The 17,540-nt window shown below is 38.0% G+C and overlaps 1 protein-coding gene across 1 annotated transcript; it reads right to left on the bottom strand.

The window, feature by feature from the left end:
- Positions 1 to 1,680: 1,680 nt before the first annotated feature.
- LOC112716901 (protein ESMERALDA 1) lies at positions 1,681 to 9,549 on the bottom strand. The gene is made up of 10 exons (XM_025768941.3): positions 8,846 to 9,549; positions 7,211 to 7,280; positions 6,873 to 6,940; positions 6,689 to 6,777; positions 5,261 to 5,458; positions 3,873 to 4,077; positions 3,606 to 3,773; positions 3,208 to 3,375; positions 2,935 to 3,125; positions 1,681 to 2,463 (listed from the first exon to the last, which is right to left on the bottom strand). Exons 1-10 carry the CDS (start codon positions 9,236 to 9,238, stop codon positions 2,304 to 2,306), a joined length of 1,710 nt encoding a protein of 569 aa, XP_025624726.1. The 5' UTR covers positions 9,239 to 9,549; the 3' UTR covers positions 1,681 to 2,303.
- Between the last annotated feature and the right edge of the window lie 7,991 nt (positions 9,550 to 17,540).

Below are 17,540 nucleotides of genomic sequence, written 5' to 3'. Positions count from 1 at the left end.
GCATTTTATATTTAAGGTTTCAATTCAATTTCCATGTTGTTTTGTTAACCCTTAAAATAAGGATAAAATAGTATTTTGGTCCTAATATTTGAATCAAGTCTTAATTTGGTACTTAACGTTTCAAACCTCCTATTTCAATCTTTAAATGTTTAAAATTTCCTATTTTAGTCTCATTCAATAATGTTCAATGTTGCCCCACAATTAAATTTCACACGACCAATTAATATATTAAAGAACTAATAATGTTTGACTTCGGTACTTAAATAAAATCGATCAACCAATGATCACTAACGTAAATGTTTTTCTTTTGATTTTGGAGCGTTGATGATTGATCGATAGGATTTGAAAATATTTTTATACAAGGAGATCGACAAGTGTTACAAGATGGTTTTGGTCCCTAACGTGGAGGCCGAAAATTTATTTTGTCCCTAGTTTTTTTTTTCGCTACAAAATGGTCCCGAAGGTTTCAGTTTATTTTAAAATCGTCATTTTTACCAAATTTTTTATTTTTATCACCAAATTACTCCAAACTAAAAAAATTATAAAATAAAATAAAAAGGAAAAAAAAGAAAAAAAGGGAAAGATGAGAGGGAGAAAGAGAAAGGGGGGAGGAGAGGGAAGAAGGGGGAAGGGAAGGTAGCGCCACTGCGTCGCCGCCTGTGATGGAGAGAACGGAAGGGGAAACTGCCACACACACGGAGACAGAGAGCAAGGGAGAAGAAAGAGATCGGAAGGAGAAACAGAGAGCAAGAGAGGAGAAAGGGAGAAGAGAGAGATCGGAAGGAAGAGGGAGACTGCGTTCAGCGCCGCCGCTGCCACTCGCGCACCGCTCGCCGATTCTGCTCCTCCAATTCACTCGGTCGTCGATGCTCCTCGCCGTTTCTGCTTTTGCTTCTACTTTTGTTTCTGTTTTTACTTCTGTTTCTAATTTTGCTTTTGTTGTTGTTTTGATTTCATTATCCATTGTTGTTGTTAGTGCTGTTCTTCTAGTTGTTGTTGTTTCACTGCTTCTGCTTTTTGCTTCTGCATTCTACTTCTGCCTGCTTCTGTTTCTGCATTTGCTTTTGTCTATGCGCCTCTGAATTTGGTTGATTTTGGGATAGAAGGGGGAAGGATATTTTTGTTCGAAGGACGATTTCAAAACAAATTGAAACTTTTAAGACTACTTTGTAGTAGAAAAATGGCCGGTGACGAAATAAATTTTCAACATCTAGAGACCAAATCGTATTTAACCCTAACAATAACATTAATATCCACTTTAATCATTCTGTTAATTATTCATTTCATATTGAATCCATTTAAAAATTTTAAGGACAGAAATAATGTTTAAAACGTTGAGAACTAAAATAATATTTTATCCATTAAAATAAAGTAACTCTATATAGTTAAAATATTTGACACTTAGCATCACATATAAGATACTATATGGTTTTGTTAAATAAAATAATCTAATCAGGCTATTTAAAATCTAACAAGTTTTATGCAACTCAACTATTTTTTATACCTCACTTTTCTTGTCTCTAATTATGGAAGGAAATAGGATAGTGGATTATAAAACTTAGTTATTTCTCCATACAAATAATTGTATCATTTCACTCTGTTTCCTTCAATTCATCCTGGTTCTCTTTCATTTCATTCCACTACTACCGATCCAAACATAGCTTATATACATGTGCAAAATAAAAACAAAAGAACAATTAGATAACACAATCTACTAAAGGTAAATTAATTACATTTTCTTATAGAAAGGAAAAGTCTCAACGCCCAAGGAGGTGGAGCAAAGTAGGTAAACTAATTACATAAACTGGCATCACCACCAGAACAATTGAGTACCAATGTAAGGGAATAATACATGTGAGATACAGGTATGAAATTAACAAAAGGACCTGAACAGAAGGGTAAACAAAATACCCTGAAATTTTTGTTAGATGTAGACAGAAAAATCTGTTGCTCCAGACTTAACACAGATCATTCTCTCCAGCTAATGTACATGGCCACGGTTCAGTCAATGTTCTGGAGTAGAGTCCTGCACCTAAAACAATTTTGTCCTCAATTCTCAATCAGCATCATGTACAAAAAGCAAGGATGTGACTCCCTTGATCCAATCCCCATAGATATATAATTCAGATCTATGGCCTTGAGCAAAATCGTGTAAACCTCCGAAAATTGGGGTTATGCCCTCTCATCAGAAGGGAAAAAAATTTAAAAAGCATTGAACTAACAAAAAACTAGTAGGCAGTTAGCAAGTGGCGAGGCATGCTCACAAACCATATGCAGTAAAGTTTTGTCAAATACTGAGGGGACTACTTTGCTGAACTTCTTGAATCATTGGTTCTGTTTAAGCGGCACATACAATCCGGGCATGGAAAGCTATATATTGATTCATTTGGTTTTTTTAGCTCAATTCCTTTTTCATCACTGTGTGACCTCATGCTCAGCAGTTCTTCTTTCAGAGTTTTCCATCTGTGAAAGTAATCAAATCAATGGAGGTCAGATACTTTCAACTAATAAAATAAAATAAAGAGATGCACATTTTGAGCTTCTTATACGTGGCCCATAATACACACATCTCTTGCTTTCTGTAGTTGTCGCGTATAGTTGTCAAAACTATCTGTTGACGTAGTATTTTTGATAAAATAATAGCCCAGGTAAACAACTAGGAACATCTTTGTATACTCAAACAGTCAAACAGATTATTATTGGTTATTCAAAAGGGTAGAAAAGCCCTCCAAATCAGTAAAGAACAAGCGCAACAAGCCAACAACAACATCCTCCTTGTTAAAAATGAGCTTGTTAAGAAACCCACTCCCTTTTGTATTACTAGTAATTAAACTTCAAATATTCCCCCTTCAGAATATATCTTATCTTTAAAAGATTACTCAATTTTCAAAATAAAATTGGACAGGAAGAAAGATATACTGAAGTAACAATTACCCAATACTGGGACCATCGAATAGTAATGCTAATTTCCGCTTATCAGGCTTAATTGTCTTAGCGTGTCCTCCATATAAGTATCTTCTGTGGCCAAAAAGAAAATGGGGGAAGTTACCACCCTGTGTTGTCACGAACACCTCACTATGAAGACAAACGGTATAGTCTATGGCAGCCATCCTGGAAGAGTAATTCTAGAAGAAGTAACTCAAGTCAAAATCACAGGTGGCACTTAATCAAAGTTTATGAGTAGGGTTGTGGCAAGCAAATTCATACCTTGAATGGAGCTAGTTCCTCTTTAGATGCCAAGGTCTCCTTTGTATGCAAATTAGGAAACATTTCTAATAATGGGACCATTGTTTTCTTTGCATTATGTATTTTACCAGAAGCCAAATAGATAGATGTGTTCTTTGCAAAACCCATTCCTCTCAACATGAGGCCAACCTAACAACATGCAAGAAGGCATTGGCCATATCTTAAGCAAATGAAATGAGAGAAATTCTTATCATTCTTGTTGAATAATAACACTAACAAGATGAAAGTGACCAAGCAAAGAGCACATTACAGGAAACTTTTGGATATCCTAGCAAGAGTAAAAACTACAATAAATGTATTCCCTAAAATCTTGGTCCTCCTCCTACACTAAGATAACTGGACATTTAGGGAAATAATACCTCTAATGGAGTGAGGGGACACTTCCCGTTGATCCTGATTACCCCAGGGCGTATAACTCGCCCAGGTCTTGTGAATTTTCCTCTCCAACCTCTTTCCCGTGCCGCAATCATTTCTTCTTTCTCATGTTCTCCGCCATCAAAAGTACAACAAGAGAAGGCAACCATATCCTGCACATTGGAAAGCAATACACAACAGCTGCTTCAAAGATTACTCTGTAGTGTAACATTCATACTTCAAAGCAATTTTTATATCTGACTAAAGCCAACCTCTTCAAAACGCAGATGTACAGACACATACTTTCCGCCATTTATTGCACTATGTTTCCTCATTCTTGCAACCAAAGATTCACCCAAGGTCAATATAGGACTTGCGAATCGTAAAGCCTCATAATTTGCTAAGCATCTAAGACGCTGCACAGCTGGAGGAGCGTCAAAAGACAATCTATTTGCAAAAGGAGAAATCCTTATAACCCTGCATGATTTAATCAATAAAATCTGTAAAACAAGACAAAACATATACTTGTTTTCCTCTTGTGAAACTATAAATATGAAATGATATAACCAAGCATCATAGCATTAATGTCAATATGCATGAAAAAAAATCTAAATTGCAGAGCAAGGAATAGGATATTTAAAAATGCCCAGTGTACAAGCTCTTGTATTATGCAATGCAGGGTCCTAGAAAGGGCCAAACCCAAAGGAAGTAATGTAGGCAGCCTAGCTTGACACAAGCATATGAAAGTGTATTAACTGACTAATAAACAGAAACAAATCCATAGAGATAGATCACCTAATGATTTTATCATCTTTTACAATATAGTTGTTACCTGTAAAATTTTTCCATGCTCTTGAAGCAAATTTATTGCTCCAAGAATAAACATAACTACTCATTCTTAATTTTTGTATAATTTTTTTTTGAGAGGGGGCCATACGGCCCAGGAAAAAACAAAAATTACACCGAGACCCTAGGAAACTTTAGTCCTATTCTATCTGCATTCAAATGTGGGGGGGGGGGGGGGGGGCAAGAAAGACAGGGGCTTCATCAAAGCATTTTAATTAATATTATATTTACAAATTGAAATGAGCAGTTGTGGATTCTCTTGGAGAATGCACTAATGTGCTCAAGGAGCATACAATAATATTCCATTGTCACCTCAACCTTCTTTCAAGTGGATTTGTCGGTATAAAATCTTGTCTAGTGTATCTACTCAATCAACACAACATTCACACTCAGTTGGGCTCTTGTATATATTAGGGTGATTTGATTAGACATGGGAGTTATTTGATTTGGCAGCAGTGTTCTTATTTTCTTTTCTGTCTTCTAGTTGATATAGGTTGTCTCTGATTTCTAGTTCTAGTTGCTTTTAGACTATTGTTGTTCTTTGATTTCAGTTGGGTTTTGGTTTGTGTCCCTCACCTCTTTGGGAATTTTGTGAGTGGTGTACTATCGAAAAAAAAAAACACATTCCCACTCTTGCAACACTGAACTCATTGTTAGTTTTTCTTCGCCATCCTACATTTGACCTCATGCAACATCATTGATTTTATATTAAAGTTTTCTGAGTTGGAATGCATTAAATACTTTGATATGTTTAGCTCTTAGGAGACAAATGGCAATAAGCGTTAGATCCATCAAATGAATATCATATACTCACTTCTCTTCAAGTAACTTTGGTAGGACCACATCTTTGTAATATGCAATAGATGACCATGCCTTGATCCTAAAATTGTAAACATTTGCCATGTCGTCGCCAAATCTTTCCATTAGATACTCAGGAACATCTTCAACCACCCATACATCATTTTTCAAGGTGTCGATAAAATAGTCCTGATCAAAAATGTCCTTGAACTTGCTGGAAATTTGAAACAACATGAAAAACTTAGTCTAACTAAAATGAAATACATTTATCAACAATGGGAAAACCTACCAAGTAGCTCACAAGTCATTAAAACTGTAATATTGATAAGAAGCAAAGCAGTTAATCCTGGAAAATGGCACTGAACACTACAGAAACTACAAAAAGAACATCGTAGTATAATTGATTATGAAGCAGCCCTTACATGGAAGATAAGGGATAATACTCCGAACTAATACCATAATGGGAAAATGAACATTTATCGAACCAGCATACGAAAACCAGGGAAGTAAGCATGACCAAAGACAACAAGGATAACTTGCCAAAACCTACTAGCAAGTAGAAATAACAATACCTAATCTAAACGATAAAGCTTGGTTATATTGCTGTTTTTTATTTACAATCTTTTAGTTTCTTAGGCACTCTACCACAAAAGAGAGATTTTATTAGATAAGCCAATTTGAAATTCTAAAAGCCTTTATTCGGACTGCTTAATATAATTGAAAACTAGTCACTTCTTGCAGCTTCGATGGCTGATACAGTTCATTCTAGTCTCTCCTCCATGCATGTCATGTAGATCAGATTCTGAAGCTGTGACTCATCAATCCACTTCCCAGCAGATTCTGCAATTCCTTTGGAAAAAATTTTTGGTATTTTTGGTCCGTGTTGGGTTTGCTTTAGTCTGTTGATCAGTTTCTGCACATATATACAAAAGGCGGCTTTTGTTTCCAAAATAAATGCCCACGTCAAGGGTGATTCCTTACCTCTAATTTCTGTTGCCCAATAATTTCCTAATTTCATTTCTGGGTAACTCCTGGTGTTGAGGGCATAGCCTATTTAAGAGAGAGGGCATTTTGGACTGGAAAAGGACAAACATATTTATCTTCCCCAACATTGATTAGTAACTCCTAATTAGTTTAATATTGATTTGGATTTACTTTTAGGATATTTGGTTAGAAACAAATCTTTTGAGATAAATGTTACAAAGTCATAAATTACAAATGGTAATAAACTTGCAAATTGTCTGTAACAGTATATGACTATATTCACTGAAACCATCCTATATCTCAAGCCTTCATAAGCACATATCAGCCATATACAATAACATATGTATCCCCTAACCACAAAGACACCACTAAAATGTAGGAACTATAATTATTGTAGTAGTCAAGACAGTAGAATTTTCTAGTTATGAAAAGCTAGAATTAAAAAAATGAGAAAACTAACCTAGGATCTTTCCATATGCTATGATAACGAAAATTGGGGATCAATAAAGTGGCATTCAGATAGCCAGCCACGGCAACCGCATTGCATATCTATATAACACAAGATTCATTAAATAAATAAGTCAAGAGCAGTGCTAAATTCAACACAGAACAAACAAAAAGAATGAATGTGCAGAAAACTTAACTGATGTCCTTTGTTGATTTAAGCCTCCATTAGCCTCTACGTATATGTATCCATTAGACTCGGGAAGGGCTATTAAAAAAATGTAACAAAAAATTATATAAATATTGAATAAAATGATAATGCCATAAGCAACAAAACTGGAGAATTGACACTTCATATTATACTTCTGAATATTCTTTCCTTTCTTTGGGTTCCATTTATAGTAAAGGAAATTTATTGAAGAGAAAGAGAAGAGTACATCAGTGAGGACAAGGTATCCTCATAAAGAAAACATGTTGTTACGAGAATGGACAAAGTAACAAGGCATGCCAATCTCTATGGGCATATCTATGAAAGTACCTTGTGAAGATCTCTTTATGCATGGTTTCCACTCACCACCTTCATACGGGATTTTCCATATTGTTGATATCTGAAAGGAAGTTATTTGTGTTTTCTCACTAAAGTAGCAAACTTAACAGGGAAAAAAATGACAAAGAAAGTAAAATATTAAGCAGACAGTGACATACTATGAATGACTCGGAAATAACCCACAAAGAAGCTGGGAAAAATGGAAAAAAGCTATATAAGCCCATAGTTTTGGCTGAATTAGTGCAGAACAAACATAGATTTTCCCTAGACAAAATACCTTCAATAATATTTATTATCAAGCCTCAAAAGAATCCCAAACCAATGATATTATGCGTTGCATTCTTACCTGCTAACTAGGGAGGGTCTCTTGTACCTCTCTCATTTTACATACCTCTTTTCTTCATCTCAAAAGTTTCTTCTTTTTTATCAAAATAAGAAAAATACTAAATTTATGATAGCAACAAGAATAACAATAATGGCATCAATGGTAATGCACAAGAGCACATTTTCTACAAACAGCTAAGCAGAAGAACAAAGTCATGTTCTCGCATTATCAATTGTTGCAATCAAGGTCGCAACAAGATGGCGATACTATTATTAAGTACTGCAACCACGTCTGCATTATACTGTTCTTAAGAGAAGAACCTACCAGAGGAATTATAGGGGATGAGGAGTCTTCATGTTGGTATTATTGGAATAAGTTTTAATTCCAATACTTGAAATATTTGTTATGATATTAGTCCAATAGGCCCAATTAGTGGTTAAACTCAGTTGCAACTTGCAAGGGAGCAAAGCATCAAAGGAAAGTGTGAAATGTGAATTGTCATATCAATTTCCTTGTTTGGAATATTAATCACCTATCTCCCTTCTTGCTATTGATTCCAATGTGTCTATTCATTACAGATGTGAATTGAGGGGGGTCAATGATTCAGTAGGGTGTTTTTGTATACTTGTAGTTATCTTTGAATGCAATTTTGATACATTTTCAGTTCATCATTCTCAATGTTAGACCAATACATTTTGTATTTCCTACTTGAGAGTAGCATCTGTTACAACAATCCTTTACAGTTTACAATACTTCGTGAATACTACTCGTTTTGCTGTCATCAGAATTCTAGCCACTCGATTCAGCAGGTTAGTCTAAGTACTAAAACAAAATCTACTACAATCTTTAAAATGCTGCCCTCCCATTAGCAATTTATCAAAACCAATAGAAAAACCAAAGCCCAACAAAGAAACTCACAAAAGGTGAAATCCATATCTCACTATCAAATACAAAACCATGTGCAAAACAAAACGTTAAAGCCATATCTAAATTCTACACACAAGAAAAAAGTCACCTACTCAATATTATCATCACGCATTACCCAGTTCTTCATCTTGAAATAACTTTCCAAGACTTGAGGTCCAAATCAAAAGATTTTCCAAATTCAACGTTCATCATAAAATGAAAATAAAAACCTTAATCACCCACACCATGACACCAAACGGCCTAACATGATGCATGCATCATTAGCCGAATCACGCGCGCCAGACAAAATAAATTTTCTGCGAAATAGACAAGAAGCAAAAAGATTGCGCGACAAGAAAAAACGGAAGCAAAATCAAGAAAAGATGAACACGAACCGCATCAGTAGAAGAATCATCATTTTCAATATCAGGCCGGAGCTTGGCATAAAGCTCCGGGCTACGGTAGACGGAGCCAGGGGCGGAGCGGTGGCTGATTATCGGAACAATGTCGAAGGCGACGGTTCCCATGTAGAGGAGCATGCAAGAAATGTAGACGAGAGGAGCGAAGAGGAAAATGCCCTGGCGGCGGAGCAGGATCGATAGGAACAGCCACAGGAGCCGCTGCCCTGTCGTGAATCGGCTCACCTTGGAGCGGACGTGGCGGTAGTGTCGCGGCGACCGCGGAGACCGCACCGGCGACCGCATTGGAGACGGCGACCGCATTGGTGTCGGCGGTGGCGACGGCGGCGTGGACAGGCCACCGGTAAGTAGCCGGGAGAGTTTATTCATTTTGATTATATCAATTTGTGTTTGCGTCACATCATTTAATTTCGTTATGCGTTCCCGCCAATGCTCCCTCTTTTTTTTTTTCTTTCTTTCTTTTTTGTTTTGTTTTTTTTTTTTTCTCTGTTTAACTGTATGAGAAGTTTGGAAGGAAAATGCAGAGGGTGAGCGGCACCCAAAGCAATGAAGAATTGAATTGAAATGAAATTGAAGGCACGTGATGTTGGGGGGAAAGACACAGAAACTGAGAAAGCGAAAGGGAGCAGGCACGTGCTTTGCTATGTTATGAAATGATTGAGATTTGAGATTGACTTGATGAAGATGAAGATGGGTTAGTTTCTTATGTGATTTATAATATTGGAAGGTTTTCCAATGCTTCAGTCAACTTTTTTGGATCTTTGGTGATCCAGGGTGCAGTACCATTGAGATATATTATTAAAAATGTTGAGGGTGCAGATTTATTAGGATTATTATGGTGTAGAATCATAGAAAAAGGGTGCAAGGTGTTCCCAAAACCTATTGAAAAGGTGACAAGCAAAAGCTACAGGAGTTTTCCTAGTTTGGGGGCAGCTGTAGTGTGTTGTTAAATTTTTGAGCCACAGCTATTAAGTCAGCGCGGTAGTGGAATGGTAGCATGGAGTTGGTTTTTTTGTGGACTAAATGGGCCTGGTTGTTTATGTTGGATCGGGTAAGTTATAAAAACCATGTCCCACCCCCATTTCATTACCTGAATATCATTATTCGTAACCTAGCGCAGCCATCGTAGAAGAAACTAGGAACCCCTCTCTCTAAACGCGATACCCAACCCCACGCAGTTCTCCTAGGACCTCGCAAACCGTCGAAGTCGCGCGGAAGCAGCACCTCACAGCCACTCCCAGTCCCAGGAACCAACGCCCCCTAACCCCATGTGAGTCCCGTTGAAGAACCGCCTCCAAGCAGCTCCGGAGAGCCAAGAAGCAGCGTGGACCATCCCCTCCCAACAGTGGCATACCGGCGAACCATACCCCTTCGGAGAGCCAAGAACCTTAATACCTGGCAGATCCAGTAGTTCCAGCTGCATGCATCATATGGATAGAAATGGGTTGCCCTTGTTGTTTGATACCTAAGAGGTGGGGCCCATCTTCTCCCATTCAGGTTTGTGATATTTTTCTTTGTTGATGTCAAACTTCGTTTAAATTTGGTTAATCTGAAATCTGTTTGATAGAGGCTGAGAGAGAGGCCTTCCGACGGATCTGAAAGTCGGTTGTATTAGGTGGATGAAATCCTGAGTGTTTATGTCAGCGATTACCGATCGAGTGTGCAGTGTGGTGGGACAATTGTGGGAAGCACACCCAGACCTTGGAAAAACTGTAAGTATAACCAACATGATTTCGGAGATCCTGATGTTCTAATTTTGGTTATGAAAGAGGTTATTCGTTCGTTGAATCTATTTTATATAAATTTTTGGTTATAGAATACTGCCGGAATGTATGGGATGAGAGATCTGGATGCAAAACCAATATTGTTCTGCCACAGGCCATTCAGTTAGTGTGTATCAATTGGCGAGGTGAGTGACGTTGAAGTTTGTCCTTGTGTCATTTATATTTTTTAATCAGTTGATGATTGCCTTAGAATTATTAAATAATTAATTACGAAGGGGATTAGTGCTGGTAAATAAATTCACAAATAGTTGTTTGGTGCCCGAAAATGGTGAATAAGTTGATGATTCGGTTTGTTTCATGTTGCATCAGAAGTTGCTGGCTTTTTGGTTATGGTTTATTCTGCCAGTTAGAGATCAAAGAATCATTGTAATGTAATTTGAAAACTTGAATATTGTTGGACCTACCAGCTGGGGATGAAATAGAAGTAAAATGGAGGTAGAGAGAAGATTTTAGCGTTTGTTTGAATGAAGGTTGTTACGGAGTTGTATAGTTATCGGCGTTAAAGCAAGATTATTTCGTTGTTTTTGAGTATAACGGGGAATTTAAATTTAAATTCCCGTTGATTTATTTGAGTGACTCCGATATTGATGATTCAAGTTTGATAAGTTTCCATGAAGATGACCGCCGTATGGGAAACAATTTTCCTATTCATACGATGGTGATCAATATGGAAACCTCTGAAACTTGAGTAATCAATTTCGGAAGCAGTCAAACGAATCGCCGCGGATTTAAATTTAGATTCTGCTTTGTACTTAAATGCCACGAGAAACTCTTGCTTTAGTTCTGATAACTCTACAACTCTGTCTCAGCCTTCGATCATTCAAACACTATCATTTTTTTTCTTGCTCCATTTTACTTCTATTTTATCCCGGTTGGTAGCTCCAACAATATTTGTTTCCGCAGGCTATTCGAAAATTTCTGTTTTAAGAAATTCGATGCTAGCTCGTGATGGTGGTAACACGGTCTATAATGATTGTTGTTAGCACGATAACCAATAGGAATGCAGGAAATTGAAACTGATATGATTTATGATCTCTTTTGGCGTCGAATTATTATGCAATAGAAATAAAAAATGCAGTAACTTTTTTTTAATGTGTACTTCTTTGTTGCTGACTTCCTGAGGTCGAGGCCCAGAAGGGGGGATAAGAAAAGGCTGCGTGCGCACATTGCCGACATGTACCTTGGTCCTTGGCTAGAAATCATGTTTTCGTCAGGAGGGAGGGGCACGTGAAGCAATTTAAAGTGACAAAATGTCACAAACGGGAGACGCATTCTGCGCAACATGAAAAGGGGCTTTTGTTGGAGAGGTACATATATGTTGTTGACAGCTTGTTTCAGTTTTGCTACCTTATAAATTTCAAAGCATGACATAGGGAACACGTGATTGTGTTTTTTGACTTCGCTGGCCACATGAGGCTGCATATATTCAGCATTTTTCCCTTGTTAGAAAGAAACTTATTGAATTTAACGTTACTCTACATTTCTTTAGATTGTGTATCTTGTTTTGGCGCGATTTTTTGTTCTGTTCTTCCGTGTTATTTGCACTGAAAGCTTTATTAGCATAAGAGTAATGTTGCATCTTTCTCCATTGTTTTGTCTTGGTTCTTCAGTTTTAGTATGTAAGATATGTTCGGTGGGTTCTGTGCTTTTACATTGTTGGAAGGTGCAAGTTCGGTTCTCTCCGTTTTGCTATGGAAAACAAATCATGGGATTTGTGTTTTGTTTAGTGGATGGAAAAGACACGCTTTGCTCTCTTGGCTGGAACTCATGTTTGTCTTCTAAGCTTATCCGGTTCAGGTATGCTTCTGTTTTGTTCTTGTTTTTGTTTGTTGTTTTTCCCATTGTTCTGACACTGTTTCTTCTTCCCTTGTATTCTAATTTTAAATTTTTTTTTTATCGTTTAAAGAGGCTCGCTTTACTTTCTATTGTCCCTTTAAATACTTTTGTTCTCATTTGATGAAGAAAATAGAAAAGACGATGAACCACTTTAGCTGTTTTGTACTTTGTTTTTGCCAACTTTATGTTCTGTATTGTTCTTTTGGGTTGATATTTTTTTAGATTTCCACAGTTGACTTCAATTTTAACACTTTCAACCCAATTGTGTCACTTGCATGACAGGTGGTTGCCGAAATAAGTTCTTCAATTCATCACAGGATACTGCATCTATAAAAGAAATGTCTGTTCCCTATAAATGTAACAACCGGGTTGTACAGAAGTTTATATGTATGGAAGGCTCAATTGGATGCATGAATGTCAATAATCTAACCATCATTGAAGTGCACTAGTATTTTAACTTGGACAATTCTTGCAATGCCATTCCTTTTCCATTTCATCAAGTCTCGTTTTGTACTTCCTAGTAGGGCTGAGAGATGAATTAAACTTCTTAATGTACTTTGTGCTATACATTTTCATGTATCTTTTAGCAAGTGAAGCAATTATGTTTGTCACGGAAGTTGTTTATGGTTTTGCTGTGTTAATTTTATTATGCAGATAATAATCTCTCCTTATTAGTTGTAGGTTGCAGAGAGTCGGTACAGAATTTAGTAGGGATAAAATCGCCTTACTTGCACCGTTGCATACAATGAAATTATTTTTTATGCATTTTGCATTTCCTCTATCAGTTTTCAGCTTATAATGAAATTTTGTAGCTGTATGTGTTTCGTCAAATTATTATCATGTATTAAGTGAGAGTCATTCTCAATCCCCAAAGGAAGCAGATCTCAAGATCCTTGTCGTTTTTTCTTGTGACTTACATTGGGGTCATTATTTTGTTTAGGGTAAAAACAAAAGTTTTTTTTTATACAAAACGTGTATGATGTTTTGTCTCTGTATAATAAAGAAAATATATTATTCAAAAACGACGATTCCTCTTTTTAGTTTTAAAAAATATATTTGTCTTACAAAACCGCAGTAATGCTATGAACTATCATAACAGGAATGTCAAATACCAAAATAACAAAAATTATTGCATTTCACATTAAAATTGTCTATATGTAAAAATCTTAGGCTGTATGTACCGTATGTAACAGATGACGTAAACAGAGGAGGAGGGTAAATGGATAAACGGATTAAAGTGCTAAAATCACGTATGATTAATTATACTTGGCTGAGTTAATAACAGTTATGCTGGAATAATAAGCTGATGTTATGCATGAAGTGAACATTAAACTAATCAATACAATAGAATATACGTTAAAAAGTAAACCACGGAAGACAGTGAAATGTTAGACTGCTACAAAGCGGGTAACACATGGTGATAGGTGCTGTTATAACTAAGGTTAAGAGGAGCCTACTTCCTAACCAGAGTTAAGTATAGGACGAAGATGGTAACGATTATAAATAGGATACACGTGTAGTGATTTTGTTGCCGGCGGCTCTGGTTGGATCAGTTGGTATGACGGACAGTTGAGTGGTTGTCCCCTCCTTCAATTTGACGTTGCTCCTGTATGCCTTCGTCGAAAGGGAGTAGTTGGTCAGGAATCGGTGATGGGTGGTGCCGAATCGATGTTGCATGAATTTGATGTAGTAGAGGACTATTGTTGGTGTGCTGAGTCTGTGATCGTCTGCCAGATAGGAATTGTTCGAACGCCATACGAGCTTCATCGATGGTTTCGTAAGCCTTATGGAGGTTGCCGCTAAATTCGTTAACTTGGGTATGACAGGCCGGCCAGGAACTATAGATACCAGGGACCCTCCCTATGAAAACAACATAGTATTTCTTCTTGGCACGGACCATGTTGAGATTCCAAGGGAGAGTTTTGTTGAGTATGTTTAAGATGGGATATTGGTTTCGGTGGTTTTTAAAGGCAACGACGATGGCTCCTGTGATTTGAGCAGGAAATTGAAATTGTGCAACCGTAATATTTCCAACGGTTGGAATTTGATCGACTGTGGGGCTGACACGTGTCGTTTTGCAAGGAGCATAAACTAGCCTAACTTTTGGTTTGATGAAGGACAGGGTTCCGATTGAAATAAAATATTATTAAATAACATATAAATTTCAATACTTAATTATAACAAATGAAAGACAAAACAAGTATGTAATTAAATTGTATCGACTTATTTATTTAACGTTTGATATACAGGTTGTAATTAAATTGTATTAACTCATGGGAGGTTGACGAAGGCTTGCAGGTCGTAATCTGCGCGACACTGGATGCAGGGGATATGAGCGGCCCCTCCGAAAGCATGGACGGAGTTTCGCTCTGCTGCACGTCTGCGATAGTCATACAGAAGAGGCATATGTCCCCTGGTCGAGCACCTTGGTGCGGCACAGACGGTGTGTTGCTCTTCTATACGGGGCATTTGGACCTCACCTGGTCACGACATTGTCAGAATTGAAAAGCACCTTGCCTTACAATCAGCGAGTGAACCAGCCGCATCAAGCTCGCGATACAGTTCCAGCCCTTTTTGTTTTTCGTCGTTGCCGTTCGTGCGAAGCAGCAACGTCATGCTCAGTGCGTATTTGGCTACTACATGGCCTGTACTTGTTGCACTATTCAGCATCTGGAGCCCAACGTTTTCGTTATGTCTAATGAAGAGTTCCCGAAGTGCCTCCCGAAACAGAAGCTCTGGATGGCCAGCTACCATGCATCGATCAAAGAATCTCTTTGCCTCCGGATTGAGGCACCACCACCACGGTGTGGCATGCGGTGGTGGGATGGAAACACTCCGGTGAACAATATCGGAATCTCCCGCATCGCGTGCAGCCTTACAGGTCATTCTGAGACTGCACAGCTCTCGAATGGAGTCTGAGGCAACTTTAATGGTAATTGCTACCCAGATGTCGTTGGGAAGGAAAGCGATATTTGAGAAACAGTCGATTGTCATTTTCAGTTTGTTCGTGTTGGTTCCTATTTCGATGGGGATGGGGATTCGTGTTTAGAGTATAGGGTTTGGAGTGTGGCATAGGAGTGTATCCTCTATATTTATAAGTCCACCGACCCTGTTGGAAACCTGAACTTGAGTGTAGTAGATACGTTCTCACTAATGCATGCGTAATATTTAACGTTAAATTAAGCGTAAGTATTTTATGGTGAAAAATGAAAACTGTCTGGGGAATGGTATTAATTATTGGAAAAGAATAGATGAACAAGAAGATTTTCTAAGAATGTTCCCATAGGACTCTCCTAATTAAATTCACTCTATTAATGTTATTATAATACATTGTTCAGACGTTGTTAAACAAAAGTTGTTACTAAGCTATACTTTTCTAGACCTGTATTAGTACAGATTATTCCACGTGCAGTCAGCAGAATGTTAAAGGTTCGGGCAGATACTTAGCCGTTTAATATATGAATAGTTAATAGTTAATTTTCTATGTCATCTGAATAGTTTAGGGTAGTTTAATACCATGGATGTGAATTTGGTGTTTTTGAAATTTGTTTCGTGTATCACATAGAGGGGAGTTAATGGGACGCGTTTAATGCGAAAATGAAAAATCGTTGAACATATGGTGGAGGGTGCGAAAAACGGATAGGTGAGGTTAATGCATTTATTACCGAATTTAAAGCCCCGGGGAAGCGGTGTGACTGTCCAGTGAGATAACTGTGTATACATAATTGGATTGGAGAATGTGATGAGTCATGTCATATATAAATATAAATAAGTTTCATGTCTGAGATTACTTCGCTGACGATTTTGTTAAGAAGATTTGAAGTTTGTTACATCCCTTTGTGACTGGATCGCTGTTCATTGGGTAGGAAGAATGACGAGCCTCAGCGTGGGTGATGGAAGTTGTTTTTCCGGAGGAACTCGCCCTGTCGCCCCTCTACGCGACGACGGTAGGCGGTTTCACACTATCTTTTTTCCCGGTTATCCTTGACGTTCACTCTTTTTTATAGTTTTTTCTGGGTTTGAATGTCCAGAGGTTGTCCCCGCCGTGAATCCTAACCAATTTGTCATCACGGAGGACCTTGAGCAGATGTTGCGCAGGGCATGTGACGCCCTAAAGACAGAGCCTCCAGTGTTTGAGCCCCGCGATTGCGTACACGTCCAGGGCCACCGCTACTATGGGTTTGTGGTTCGTGTGCGGGGCCCACGGGACGGAGTCAACTTTGTTGCCTTCGGCAGGTTCTCATCCGACGAACGCCTGGCCAGGCAAGATGCCGCTTTATCATCCCTGCAAGCTGTTGTTGGAGAGTCTGGGAAGGAGATCCTCGACTACAATTACTACGTGGCGCACAGTTGCAGGGAACGACTTCTTGAGTTGGAGCGGATATGTAGTCTGTCCGTCGACTCCCGTGTCGCTGAACTGGAGGCTGAGAACGCTAGGCTTAGGAGTCGTCTGGCATCTTGGGACACCTTGCACGGCCGTGGATAATGGATTTGTTTGGTCTTGGGCTGACGGTTTAGTGTTTCTGGGGTTTGGGGTTTGTTGGTTTAGGGTTCATGGTTTTGGGTTTTGAGACTTTGTGGTGCATGGTTTATTATGCTTCTTTTTGGCTCGTTACTCTAACGATTATATTATTTTTTTCGTTTTTATGGAATACTAACTATCTATTTCTTTTTGTGTGGTTTACAATGTTTGGCCACAAAATGAAAAAAAAATTTGAAAAATTTCGTTGCACGCAGCTTCGAATATGATATATGATTTTCATTGCATAAATAGTCATGAGGCTAGGCGTTATTTTGTTCTAAATTATAGTGCATTGCATGCAATGGTAGTTACTTTGAAGGTCTTTTCACGTGTTGTTGGAAGTTTGTTGGACATAGAAGTGTTACGTTTAATACGGAGGTCAGCGAAGAGCACACAGTCACACACCTTTCTATCGTAAATGTGGTGTCCGAAAGGGTATAAAGTGATTGCTGGAAGGTTGTGCAACCGAAATATGGACATTAATGTATTGATTGTGGAATTTAATTAAGTACCTCGGGAACTGGTGTCA

This window comes from Arachis hypogaea, chromosome 10 (genome assembly GCF_003086295.3).
Source record: "Arachis hypogaea cultivar Tifrunner chromosome 10, arahy.Tifrunner.gnm2.J5K5, whole genome shotgun sequence".
In the NCBI taxonomy this organism is placed as follows: Eukaryota; Viridiplantae; Streptophyta; class Magnoliopsida; order Fabales; family Fabaceae; genus Arachis; species Arachis hypogaea.
This window is presented reverse-complemented; position numbering and strand designations above follow the sequence as displayed.

Bases quoted from the DNA above. Each gene is read 5' to 3' on its own strand.
- LOC112716901 (XM_025768941.3), bottom strand. From the start codon at position 9,238: ATGAATAAACTCTCCCGGCTACTTACCGGTGGCCTGTCCACGCCGCCG. The intron at 7,281-8,845 runs GTTCGTGTTCAT...ACTTCCTTTCAG, and splicing joins ATGATTCTTCTACTGATGCG to ATATCAACAATATGGAAAAT. The intron at 6,778-6,872 runs GTTAAGTTTTCT...TGTGTTATATAG, and splicing joins TAAATCAACAAAGGACATCA to ATATGCAATGCGGTTGCCGT.